Source organism: Erythranthe guttata, chromosome 5, assembly GCF_056151865.1.
Source record: "Erythranthe guttata isolate IM_541 chromosome 5, IM_541, whole genome shotgun sequence".
Classification (NCBI taxonomy): Eukaryota; Viridiplantae; Streptophyta; class Magnoliopsida; order Lamiales; family Phrymaceae; genus Erythranthe; species Erythranthe guttata.
This window is the reverse complement of record NC_142537.1, coordinates 18,278,126-18,291,921: the sequence shown is the minus strand read 5'-3', so window position 1 is coordinate 18,291,921 and position 13,796 is coordinate 18,278,126. Positions and strand designations below refer to the sequence as shown.

Genomic DNA, 13,796 nt, shown 5'->3' with positions numbered 1-13,796 from the left:
TAGCAGGTCATAGGACCAAAATTCTCAACTTTTGTAACTTACAGGACTAAAATTCTGATTTTGAAACATGGTAGACTAAAACTCTCAACTAGCAAACTTACAGGACTAAAAAACTCATTTTTCCTAATTTGAATGGTAAATTATGAAAACCAGCTTGAAATTAGACTAAATTATAAAAAACTCCATTACTTGTCGGTAATTATCAAAATCTTCTGAGCTTTGTTTATGTCTTACACTGACCCCTTGTTGTGTAGATTTTCATGGAATATTTTTCGAAAAATGTCAATTCTACTCTTGCAGACGTACAGGGGCGGATCTAGGGGGTGGCCAAGTATGCCATGGACCACCCCAAATAATGAAAATAAATTTGCCTTAGTGGCAAAGATCTTCAGCTGTTAGATGAACTCATGAGTTCGACTCCATTATGGTACAAAAAAGTATTGTTTATTTTTTTTGTCTAAATTTTTTTTGAGCCCCTCTCCCATAAACACATTATATTATATTTATATTACTATTTAGTCCACTCAAAATTTAAAAATATATAAAAAAATTCTAACTGTTTTCTTTTTTTTTTTTAGCTCCTCTCCCCAAAAACACATTATATTACATTTATATTATTATTTAGTCCACCCAAAATTCAAAATATACAAAAAAAGTCCTAATTTTTTTTATTTTTTTTAGCCCCTCTTCCAAAAAATACATTATATTATATCTATATTATTATTTAGTCTACCCAAAATTCAAAATATACAAAAAAATTCCTAAATTTTTTATTCTCCTAATTTATCAAAAAAAAAAAAAAAGTTTCAATTTTTTTTCCCTTCTCCTAATTTATCCAATAAAAAAATGTTCAATTTTTTTTTTCCAGGGGCGCTACCCCCGAACCCCCGAAAATTTAACCCTACTATACAGTAAATTCTTGTACTCGGTACAGCTGCCATGCTCTGAATTTTCGTCCTGGATCCGCCACTGCAGACGTACCGTTTATTTATGCTCCTTTTTGAAGACAAAATTTACCCTCATAAGGGTAATGGTAATACTAAAATGTTGTGAATGTATTATGCTAAAGGGCAAATTACGGCCACCCCTGAGTTCTGATCAAGTTACGAAAATTCTCCTCTTGTTTGGGTAATTACAGCCGCCCCCTCAACTATGTATTATCTTAGGAAAAGACCTCTCCATAGATAAATTTAGGGATGTTAATTCCGTAAAATCGAACCGAAAATTCGGTAGGCCAACATTTCATACCATTTACCGAACTAAATAGATGATTTGGTTCGGTAAATAACCGAATTACATAAATTTTATGTAAAAATATTTAAAAGGAGAAGTGACTGTAATTACCTAAACAAGAGGAATTTTTTGTAATTTGACCATACTTTAGGGGTGGCCGTAATTTGTCATATTTAAAAGGGTAAATTACAAACACCCCCCTGAGGTATGGTCAAATTACAAAAACACCACTCTTGTTTGGATAATTACAACCACCCCCTCAACTCCTCAAATTTAGTGGAATCTTCGAGATTGTATGGAATATTATCACTTTTGTACCCATTTTATCCCATTCAAACTCTACATTATGAAGCAAGATGATCATAATATGTGATTTTTAGCTTGTATATATCAGTTTGTGGTGCATCGGAAACTGTATTTTTACACAAAACGAGCACAAACTAGAGCACATTTCACGGAATCTAGATGATTATGTTGAATTTGGCACCATAAGGGTGGAGGTGTAAGAAAAAATCATAGTTGAGGGGGTAGATGTAATTATCCAAACGAGAGGGATTTTTTTGTAATTTGACCATACCTTAGGGGGTGTTTGTAATTTACCCTATTTAAAAAGACTAAAGGTTCCATGTATGCCTCATTGGAGGTTTTTTTTTTTTCTTTTTTTTTTCTATTTCGCTACTTTATATTTTGACATATTTGTTGGTTGGGCTATTAACCTTTAAATTATGGAGGGTTTCATCTTTTCTTGAAATTTATATTATAGCTTTTGTCTTTTTATCTCATGAACAATCTGAAATTACAAAAAAGCCCCAACCTTTTGGGCTACACATTCTTCTTTCCTTCCAAATACAAGGCATTCACTAAATCTTTGTATATATTGATCACTCATAATAAATTACACACACACACACACACACACAAAAGACAAGATCTTGATCATAATTAATATATCTTTGTTAATAATGACTAATGAGAAGCAAGATGCCTTTGTCATGTACGAGGATTGAGATGATGCTCTAAAGATGCCCTTTTTGTCATTGCCAAATAACTTAGTATTTTATATATATATATATATAAAGCGTGTTATCTTTTTCAGACACACACACACCCACACACACACACACACACACACAGAGAGAGAGAGAGAGAGAGAGAGAGAGAGAGAGAGAGAGAGAGAGAGAGAGAGAGAGAGAGAGAGAGAGAGAGAGAGAGAGAGAGAGAGAGAGAGAGAGAGAGAGAGAGAGAGAGAGAGAGAGAGAGAGAGAGAGAGAGAGAGAGAGAGAGAGAGAGAGAGAGAGAGAGAGAGAGAGAGAGAGAGAGAGAGAGAGAGAGAGAGAGAGAGAGAGAGAGAGAGAGAGAGAGAGAGAGAGAGAGAGAGAGAGAGAGAGAGATGTCAGGTTGTAGCTATGCACATCAAATGGTGAGTTGTGGCTCAAATAGACCTCCGAATAACAATTATTACAAATTCGATCATCCAAAGGCCTCCTTGTCATCTTCTACTAAGGTACGTAAAAATATATGTATTTTCGTATAGATCGACATTATTGCACTGACCACTGTATGAATCTCGCTCTCGTAAATACTTGACACGACTATGAATCTTTAACGAACTTGTATGGTTCTTTATTTACAAATATGCCATTAGGGTTTCTTAGCTTGTCCTATCGTAACTTTCTTTAATTTTATATATAAAGATAGTTTTGTGGACAACGAACAGCGTGTGTTGAGAGATTTGCCGAAAATTCCGATTCTGATTAGCGATGTCCAAAAGGCGATTAAGGAAACCTCAGTGAGATTACTGGACAGATTCGTCGATCATGTCTTTACGTTTGTTGACGACCCTTATCTCCCTTCTCAGGTAATTAATTTACTCCAATCGTCCCTCTCTAATTTTTATTATTTTTTTTTCTAATCGGCTGATTAATTCATTGTAAAATGGAAGAGGAACTTTGCCCCAGTCGATGAAATTGAAGAAGCCGTAAGAGTTACCGCCATAGAGGGCGAAATTCCTGATGAATTTCCGGAAGGTGTCTTCTTAAGAAACGGTAACGTACACTCTACTAATTAAATGATATTAATTCTCAGTACTGTTGGATATATATTTATATTAAATGATACATTTCACTAACAACTTTAATTTTTTTTTGTAATGTAGGGTCGAACCCTATACATGGAGGGCCAAAATCGACAATATCAATTCTCGGAAAATCGAGCCGCGTATGGATAGAAGGAGAAGGAATGATTCATGCTCTCTATTTCAACAAGATTTATAACACGAGTAACGACGACAGTAATATTAATAAATGGAATATTGTTTACAAAAACAAATATGTCGAAACTGATACGTATAAAATCGATAAACAAAGGAATAAACCAGCTTTTATCCCGGCTGTCGAAGGCGACTCTGCTGCTGTTTTATCAGCCTTCATTCTCAACATGGTATTTATTGAAAATTAATTTAGCCTTCATTCTCAACATGGTATTTATTGAAAATTAATTTTCATAAATATTATCATTTATTACTTAATTTCTCGGTTTTTTTTTAATATATTTTTTTTTTGTATTTTTGTAGCTAAGGTTTGGTAGGGTGAACGAAGATATGAGCAATACGAATATTATCGAGCATGCGGGGAAGTATTATTCGACCGCCGAAAATGACATGCCTCAAGAAATTAACATTTTTACCCTCCAAACGCTTGGCCCTTGGCGTAGTATTCTTCGTTCATGGAATCGCCCATTTTCAAGCCATCCCAAGGTAGTTAATTAACTACTTCCGTTATTCATTCGATCAGCATTACGTCCACCCCTGAAGTATGGTTAAATTACGAAAAAACCCCTCTTATTTGGGTAATTACAGCCAACCCCTCCTTTTAAATATTTTTACATAAAATTATGTAATTCGGTTATTTACCGAACCAAATCGTATATTTAGTTGGGTAAACGGTAAGAAATGTTGGCATATAAAAATTTCGGTTCAGTTTTACCGAATGAACACCCATAAATTTACCTCTGGAGGGGTCTTTTCGTAAGATAATACATAGTTGAGACTTGAGAGGGTGCATGGCATGCCAGCTGTAATTACCCAAACAGGAGGGGGTTTTTCATAATTTTACCATAACTCAGGGGTGGTCGTAATTTACCCTTAATTATATAATAATTGAATTAATTGATAATTTGATACAATGATTTAAAAATATTTTTGGACACAGAAAGCTCCAGGAACAGGTGAACTTGTTACGATTGGATTTGATGCTCGAAAACCTTACCTCGTACTAGGTTGCATCTCAGGTATATTATTTTTATGTTCAAATAAATTCCCACATTAATTAATTGGCTGGGAAAATTTATGTGTTTATATATTAAGAAAATCAAATAAATAAATAATATAATAATATTTATTTCTATGTAATTTCTGGTAACATTATCTTATCTCAGCTGATGGAAAAAAGTTAATTCATAAAGTTGATCTGAAATTGGAAAGGAGCATCATCTGCCATGAAATGGGGATTACTCAGAGGTATAATATATATTTAAATTAAATTGAAAAAAAATTCGATTTATATTGACAACGAATATTATTATTATTATTATTATCTTCATTTTAATGCTAGTTTTTTTTAATATAATTAATTTATAGGTACAATATTATACTGGATGTTCCGTTAATTGTCGATCCAAGCCGACTTTTCATGGGAGGCCCGTAAGTATATATAAAATTTTCGTATAAATTTTCGTAATTCGACATATAATTTAAATTTTAAATATGAATGTGTGTACGTAGGTTAATGAAATTTGAAAAGGAAAAATACGCAAGAATCGGAGTTATGCCTCGTTACGGAGACGCCGATTCCATGCGTTGGTTCGAAGTGGAGCCATGTACTGCATTTCACATTATCAATTGTTATGAGGAAGGTGACGAGGTAATTATTGTTTTTAATTATTTTTTTTAAAAAAAAAAAGGAATAATTATGCAATTAATTTAATTAATATACTTAATTAATAATTACAGGTGGTGGTAATGGCATGTAGAGCTGAGTATTCAATAATTCCAGGACCACCGGAGATGGGCATAGACAAATATGATTGGTTCTCCAGAGGATTAAAACATTTAAATAATTCATTAAATAATAATAATAATAATAATAATAATAATAATAATAATGATGAAGAGGGTTTTCTATTTTCTCGTCCATATATGTGGAGAATTAACATGGAAAGTGGAATAGTAGAGAATCAGAGTTATATAACAGGATCTGAATTTTCAATGGATTTTCCTATGATTAATCACAATTTTACAGGAATCAGAAATAAATATGGCTATGCACAAGTTGTTGATTCCACTGCCAGCTCTGCTGCAGGTACTGCTATGTCTATATATATTTAAATTTTAAGTTCAAAAAAAAAAATCCTGGTTTTTTTTTTTTTTCTAAATATATATTTAGAATTAGTTCTTGTTTTGATTATAATATTGTTGTTTTAATTTATTGAGAAAATATTTTCACAGGCATGGTCAAGTATAATGGGCTGGCCAAACTATGTCTAGAAGATATAACTCTCTCCAAGGTGAGTAATCTCTCTCTCTCTCTCTCTAGATCTATGTATCTCTCTCTAAACTGTGGGGATTTGATGCTACACTGTGGTGATAGGGATGGTTCAATGAGTTGAGCCGACTCGTGAGCTCGGTGAGTCGGCTCGGAAAAAACTCGAAATATATATATATATATATATATATATATATATATATTATTGGTTATTTTGTAATTTTTTACTATAACCTAAATATTTTTTTAATAATAAAAAATTAATAGAAAAAAAAAACGAAAAGTGAACTTGGAGTCGAGCTCGAGCCAAAATAAAAAGAAACTCGACGAGCTTGAGCTCGGCAAAATGAACGCGAGCTCGGCTCGAGGTCAAGCCTACCAAAACAGGCGAGCTCGACTAGGTCATACCCCTACCTGGCGATATACACCCGGTGTTTTTTAATCCTTGATTTGATATAATCTCACACACACACACACACACACAGATATATATGTATGTGTACTTAGTGGATAGTAATTTAACCTCATCAACAGTTAAAAAGCATCTGGTGTATATCACCGGGTGTAGCATCGTCTAAACCTCTCTTTTAACACTAATATATTGCGTGAAATTAATTAGGGCAAGAAAGATGCAAAGGGATTTGCAAAAGTTCAGTACCATATGTTTCCAGAAAATACATTCTGCACGGGATCTGCATTTGTGGCAAAAAATGGAGATAATGTTGAAGAAGACGATGGTTGGATCGTCACTTTCGTTCATAACGAGACCACCGACATTTCTCAGGTTTATCACCAATTTCTCGTCAATTTCTCATTGCGTTTGATATTTACGATATATTGTACGATGGCATTTAATTTAATTTTAATTTTTATAATGTAAATGTAATATATTTCAGGTGTACATAGTTGATGCAAAGAAATTTTCTAGTGAACCGGTTGCCAAAATTACACTTCCATGCAGAGTGCCTTATGGATTTCATGGAGCTTTCATGCCTTTTTTGATTAAACCGGTCTTGTAGATGCTAAATCTGATGAAATAATAATATGGATCGGATACTTTTTTATGTATAAATATCGCACACGTGTTACTTTATGTAAAATATTTATGGATCCAGGGGCGGACCTAGCTTGTTTTCAATGGTAGGACTTAGACATGGTCACGGGCCGGGTCGGACCCGCTCCGGCGACCGCCCCGGCCCCGCCCTGTTGACCATGGACCCGGACCCGAAAATGTATGGGTCGGTTTCGGGTCCCGATCTTTAGGACCCGAGACCCGATGGGTCCATGTTGGGTGCTAAATACCAACACGCAAGTGCACGTATCGCAAACAAGTAGTAAAGTGGACTCGTGAGAGTCGGATGTCGATCCCACAGGGAATACGCAAATTACCTAATCCTAATCCTAAGTACCAAATTTTAACAATTATAATTTTTATCCAGCCTACGCAAGTTTGTCAATTTAAATCAATTAATCAATTAAACTAATTAAGAAAGCAAATAATCACGAGAAAATATCAATATAAAACGGATCTAGGATTTTATCTTCCCCCTATGCGATAATTCATCACCCAATTAAACCTCTATCATGCAAGTTACGATTCCCGATTATTAACCCAAGACACGAAATTACTCATAACCCGTTGTCGCGTGTATTATGAGTCTATTATTCATACACGATTCACTATATGTCTATGCAAACCTAGTATGAATAAAGCATTAAAATAACAAGTCTCGTAAACGGCTACCTAAGGGATTATCTGTATGTCTACGATAATACATGCAATTAACACACTCATCCGGTGAAAACTACTCGAAGGCTCTCATATCCTTGTTCTAATTATTAAAACGATATGTCAATCAATTCTAACAATAACATATAGCAACATAAATTAGCTACTTTCATGCGCTAAATAAGATCAAATAGGAGAAATAATCGAAGAATTTAAACTTGCATAATATTAGAAAAATAGGTTCGAATCACCACATAGGGTTCCAACAAAATCCTAGAATAAAAACTTAGCTACTCATGTTCTCTACGAAAAGCATAGTAACAATACGAAAAATACATAAAAGCTATGAATAAAAATAAAAGAGGAGAACTATGATGAAGATTCGTCAAGTCTTCGTCTTCGTTCTTGTGCTTCTTGATCGCGTGTAGAAAGATGAAAGATAAAAGATAAAAGATAAAAGATAAATGATAAATTCCTAATTGTGTGCTATTTGGCCTTTAAATATGGTGCAAAAATATAATAGGGCGGGTTTCCTTGTGTAATTAAACTTCCTTCACTGCGCCACCTCGTAAACCCGGACGGCCGTGCGAGAATAAGCTCTGAAATCCGGACGGCCGTCCGGTCTTTAATTCTTCAGAGTTTGGATATTTTCACTTTTGGCCCACTTTTTCTCCGAATTTGCAGTTTTTACCCCATAAGTTGCCAATTCTTCAATTTGTACCTAATATACAAATAACAACCATTTTAAGCACCAATTATCGTTAAAACACACCAAAAGCTCCAATTAAAAGGTACAATTAAGTGTATAAAAATACACTTAACAGTCCACCCGGCGGGTGGACCCGAGGACCCGTCGGGTCCCCTCGAATATTTTTATTTTTTTTTTCAAATTTTAAAAATGCAACGGCTATAAACCGGACCCGGTCCGGGAATTCAAAAAATGTTTTTTTTTTAAATTACAACGGCTATAAACTCGGGTCCACCCAGACCCGACCCGGAACCGAACCGGACCCTACCCGAAAATTTCAACGGCTATAAACCCGGACCCGACCCGGACCCGACCCGGAAATTCAATTTTTTTTTTTTTTTTCAACAGCTATAAACTCGGGTCCGAACCGGACCCGACCCGGACCCGACCGGCCGAAAGTTCTGATTTATTATCTGGTATTTATTATCCTACTGCTCATTTAGTTGTTTATAAGTTATGCAATATTGCCGGTGTTATTAACGAAGCTATGCAAATTGAAATTTTAGTTCCTTGTCTGAATGAAATTAAGAAAAAATTCTGCAAATATTATATGAATATTCCTGAATTATATTTGGTTGCTACAATTTTAGATCCTAGACTTAGGCTTGATCTATTACCTGATATGCTACAAATATATTACGATAATTTGTCTAAGGATATATCATTGATTGATTGCCCTCCACTTCCTAACGTACCTACTCTTGTTAGCACTTCGACTACATTATTAAATCAACTTTATGATGAATATGCTAGTATATCTGGAACATCTAATGTTCCAAATAACAATTCTACTTCAACAACGGATACATCTACTATGTTGGCGGCCCAACGTTTATTGCATGAGCGCTTCAAGCGCCCAAGGTCCTCATCCTCAAGTTCAAGTTCCAATCAGCGATTGGAACTTGAGAGTTATTTAACCGTTAGATTTGATTCCACATAAAGTACAAATTTTGACATACTAGCGCGGTGGAAGTCAAAAAGTTCATCGTTTCCAATTTTGGCACGTATTGCCAAGGATGTTCTTGCTTGCCCCGTCTCCACTGTTGCGGTCGAATCCGCATTTAGTGTAGCCGGTAGAGTATTGGATCCAACAAGAAGCAATCTCGGTGCCGACAATTTCGAAAATCAAATGCTTTTGGGAGATTGGACGAAAACCGACTACAGACACAAAGATGATCACATCGACAAAGACGACGACGATGATGATAAATATGTTCCTACAGAAGGTGGGAATACAACTTCACCCGGCGGCACAAGCGACGACTAAAAAGGTAAGTAAAGGTAAGAGAACTACGTGGACTTTGATTCCAAACCGGATACGTAGGCAACTTAGTTTTAAATTTAAAATTTTATAATTTTGAATTTAAAACTAAGCTCAAGTCCTTTAAATTTATCTTTTTTTTTTCCTTTTTTTGATATATGTCAAAATAATAAAATTAAAAAAATAAAATAAAATAAAATAAAAAATTCAAGAACCGGTTTTGGACCCGGACCCGGACGGACCCGAGTGGACCCGACCCGGACCCGGACCCGGACCCACACGGGTCGGTTTCGGGTCCCGAAAAAGTAGGACCCGGACACGGACCCGACCCGGCCCGTGGCCATGTCTAGTAGGACGACTAATCATTTTTGGAGGGGGCAAATTAAATCTTATCGTTTATATTATTGATAAGGAACGTCAAATTGGATTCAAATTGCAAAATAACTATTTAATTCGGAGAAGAGTTATTAATGGGCATCGTTGGAGATAATCGAAAGAAATGATGGAAAAATAAGGGTTTTCGAGTTTAGACTCCTAAAAGTTCGTTTTTTGCGATTTTATGCAAGTTTTAGAAAATTAATATCAAATCATAGAAAAATCGTATTAAGATTCCGTAAATTGGGTTGTTCCCAAAATTAAGAGATCTCCTAGAATCAGGCTCTAACTCGTTTTTGTCGTTTTTGGTAATTTTTAGTATTTTCTTAGCTTAATTAAGGTTTTCAGTTTTATTAGTATAAATAGCTGTCTTAGGACGACATTATTTTGGAAAGAATTTTCGATTTTTAATAAAATCTTTAGAGTTGTCTCTATTTTCTGGTGGAACCCAGAGTTTTCGGTGGATTCCGAATGTTATTTTGTTCTATGAATTCTGAATGTTATTTTGTTCTATATGCTTAATTCGTAGAAACTAAATTTGTTCTATGAATTCTAAATGTTATTTTGTTCTATATGATTAATTTGTAGAAATTAATTCTTTATTGTGCTTAAACAAAATTTGTTCTATGAATTCTAAATGTTATTTTATTCTATAGGATTAATTTGTAGAAATTAATTCTTTATCCTGCTTCCGTTATACATCATTGATAATTAAATTTACACTAAAAAATCAAATCTAAGAGGGCGGTAGCCGCCGGATTGTGAGTACTCAGGTTATACACATGTTAATTGTAAGATATGACGAGTCAAATCGTGTCCATTTTTAGTGTCGGGTCGTTTTCATGTCCGTGCTGCATAATTTGTCCATTCTAACAACTGATATGATTAACAAAGGCTGTAGTAGCAGATATTTTTGGCTGCTGAGAATGTAATTATTGACTTGCAACTTTCATCTCTCTATATATCTGATATGCCTAATTGGGTCAACCCAATGGGCCTACAATTTCTTTACCTACTGGGCCACGAGCCCAATATCGAAGACCATTATCACCGAGGCCCAATCACCTTCAAGTAAGGTTTGGGCCCGACTATCTCAACTAAGCTATAAATAAAGGTTTGAATTCATTCCTTAAGGTACGTCCGATTAACTGAGCAATACTATTAACTGTATTCTCTGGACTATTTCTATGATCAGCACGTCTGACTTGAGCGTCGGAGGGGTTTCCGCCGGATCAACCCCCGGCCTAGTTCATGTGTGCTCATTTTGCAGGGACCTCAGGATCATCAAGTTGTCAAGCTACTGATCTGCTTTGCTCTCCCAGCTCATTTTCTACACCACCCTAGGTGAGCTATATTTTAGCATCATCATTTTGGCGCCGTCTGTGGGAACGATGCAAACCAGATCATGTAGCCAACAAGATCCTCCTGAGGCGTCTGCTCGGAGAGAAAATGACACAGCTAACGACCTCCCACCTCGTGGAGGCTCTGACTTGTCACCTCCTCCACGTCCCATGGATCCGCCTCACGAGGTTCAGGTGATCCCCCTCGGGACCAACCACTCGCCGATCCACCACTCCCTGCTCCTCGAATGGTTCAAATAACCGAGGATGCGCTTCAACGCATGATAGCAAAAGCTTCAACTCGCGCTGCCATAGAGGCCGTGACCCAATATATCGCCACGTGGGAGCAAATGCTCCCAACGCGATACCAGCACCTGCTCCACATGTGGAGTCACCTATGGCACCACCGCCATCGACTCCCTGGGGGCTTACATCTGCCCCCAAAATATTTCGCTCGCCAAGGGTTATCGACTCCCTGGGGGCTTACATCGCCCCTAAAATATTTCGTTCGCCAAGGGTTATCGACTCCCTGGGGGCTTACATCTGCTCCCAAAATATTTCGTTCGCCAAGGGTTATCGACTCCCTGGGGGTCACATCGCCCCCAAAACATTTCATTCGTCATAGCAGGAGCCAACGCTCCTCCTCGTGAGGCCCCACTGGGTCCTCAACATGATCAATTTCTACTTACTTCTCGAACGGTTCAGATAACCGAAGAAGACCTTCAGCGTATGATCACGGAAGATTCAACTCGTGCTGCCACTGAATCAGTGGCACCATATATCGCCAAGGTGGGGCATCTCACCCCAGTGGTTCGTGATCGCCTCATCCTAAATGGAGGGCTATCCCATCCTAAAGTTGGGCATCACATCTCAAGGGTGGTACATCCATTTACCTTTCAACCCCAAGGGGTTTCACATCCCATCAAGTGTTTCACGTCCCTACTTCAAAAACAGAAAAAATGGTATGACGCGCACGCGCGAACCAATGGCACAACCATGCGCATCCACCTCAGACCATAGGTCTCGAACGCCTCATCCTACAGTGGGCAGTTATCCCCATCCTAAGGTTGGGCATCACCCTTACCTTTCAACCCTAAGTGGGTTCACATCACATCTCAAGAGACGAGGATAATCTCCCTACTCAAAAAATAGAACATCCCCAAGGGGGTGCACATCCCATCTCAATGAACGAGGATAATCTCCCTACTCAAAAAATAGAACATCCTCAAGGGGGTGCACATCCGATCTCAAGGAACGAGGATAATCTCCCTACTCAAAAAATAGAACATCCCTAAGGGGGTGCACATCCCATCTCAAGAACGAGGATAATCTCCCTACTCAAAAAATAGAACATCCCCAAGGGGGCGCACATCCGATCTCAAGGAACGAGGATAATCTCCCTACTCAAAAAATAGAACATCCCCAAGGGGGTGCACATTCCATCTCAAGGAACGAGGGTAATATCCCTATTCAAAAAATAAAACATCCCCAAGGGGGTGAATATCAACCAAATAAAAAAAAAATAGAAGAAAAAAGAAGAGAATGAAAAAAGAGAAGAAGAAAGAAGAAGAAAAAAGAAGACGAAGTAAAAAGAAAAGAAAAGAGAAGAAGAAAGAAGAAGAAAAAAGAAGACGAAGAAAAAAGAAAAGAAGAAAGAAGAAGAAAAAAGAAGATGAAAAAATAGAAGAAAAAAGAAGAAGATGAAAAAAAAGAAGAAGAAAGAAGAAGGAAAAATAAAAAAAAAAAATAAAAAAAAAAAAAAAAAGGAGGCGCGCGTGCAGTGCACGCGCGCGCTGGCGTCACAAAAAAAAAAAAAAAAAAAGCTGGAGGCGCGCGTGCACAGCACGCGCGCGTGGATAACACGCGCCGGACGCGCACGTGCACAGCACGCTTGACAAAAAAAAAAAAAAAAAAAAAAAAACAGGTGGAGGCGCGCGTGCACCGCACGCGCGCGTGGAGTACACGCGCTGACGCGCGCGCGCGTCAGCAGGAAGAAAAAAAAAAAAAAAAATATTTGGAGCGCGCGCGAGCACGTGCGCGCGCTTTCCAAGACACCCTTGGACTGCGCGCTCCCATCAAATCGCGCGCAACTTTGTCTACTCTCTACCAAATTGCGCGTAGGTTTTGACTCGCTTCTCCAAATCGCACGAGAATTTCAACGCGCTCCACCACATTTCGCGAGCTCTTTAACGCACCTACCAAATTGCGTTCGCTATCAAATGGAAAATAAAAAAAAAAAATTATTTCTCCACGCCATGCCAACGATTAACGCAAGCCTACAACACCGATCTACTCTCAATACGATCCGGTACCCCTTTCAAGTTGGCTCCCACATCGTCTCGAGAGTGGGGGGCTTGCGAGACAACTTCCAAGAGGAGCCAACTCGCTCAGTACTACCACCCGTTGCGAGATAACTCCCACGAGGAGCCAACTCCCTCGGGTCTACGAAACCATAGCGAGATAACTCCCACGAGGAGACCACTCGCTCCGTCTTATAACCCGTTGCGAGATAACTCCCACGAGGAGCCAACTCCCTCGGATCTACGAAACCATAGCGAGATAACTCCTA

The 13,796-nt window shown here is 37.5% G+C and overlaps 2 protein-coding genes across 2 annotated transcripts in view; both read left to right on the top strand.

Moving 5' to 3' along the window:
• Positions 1-6,807, top strand: part of LOC148770834 (carotenoid 9,10(9',10')-cleavage dioxygenase-like) — a 33,084-nt gene extending 26,277 nt beyond the window's left edge. The window contains exons 4-5 of the mRNA XM_088818162.1: positions 6,394-6,558; positions 6,671-6,807. Coding sequence (XP_088674288.1) covers positions 6,394-6,558; positions 6,671-6,793 — 288 coding nt within the window. The 3' untranslated portion in view covers positions 6,794-6,807. The remainder of the gene's footprint in view (positions 1-6,393; positions 6,559-6,670) is intronic.
• LOC148770835 (carotenoid 9,10(9',10')-cleavage dioxygenase-like) lies at positions 2,637-5,657 on the top strand. Its single transcript, XM_088818164.1, has 10 exons — positions 2,637-2,737; positions 2,951-3,091; positions 3,176-3,278; positions 3,389-3,672; positions 3,806-3,988; positions 4,443-4,521; positions 4,669-4,750; positions 4,871-4,933; positions 5,015-5,153; positions 5,243-5,657. Exons 1-10 carry the CDS (start codon positions 2,651-2,653, stop codon positions 5,615-5,617), a joined length of 1,536 nt encoding a protein of 511 aa, XP_088674290.1. The 5' UTR covers positions 2,637-2,650; the 3' UTR covers positions 5,618-5,657.
• Positions 6,808-13,796: the final 6,989 nt, after the last annotated feature.

Bases quoted from the DNA above. Each gene is read 5' to 3' on its own strand.
- LOC148770835 (XM_088818164.1), top strand. From the start codon at position 2,651: ATGGTGAGTTGTGGCTCAAATAGACCTCCGAATAACAATTATTACAAA. The intron at 3,989-4,442 runs GTAGTTAATTAA...TTTTGGACACAG, and splicing joins CATTTTCAAGCCATCCCAAG to AAAGCTCCAGGAACAGGTGA. The intron at 5,154-5,242 runs GTAATTATTGTT...TAATAATTACAG, and splicing joins GTTATGAGGAAGGTGACGAG to GTGGTGGTAATGGCATGTAG.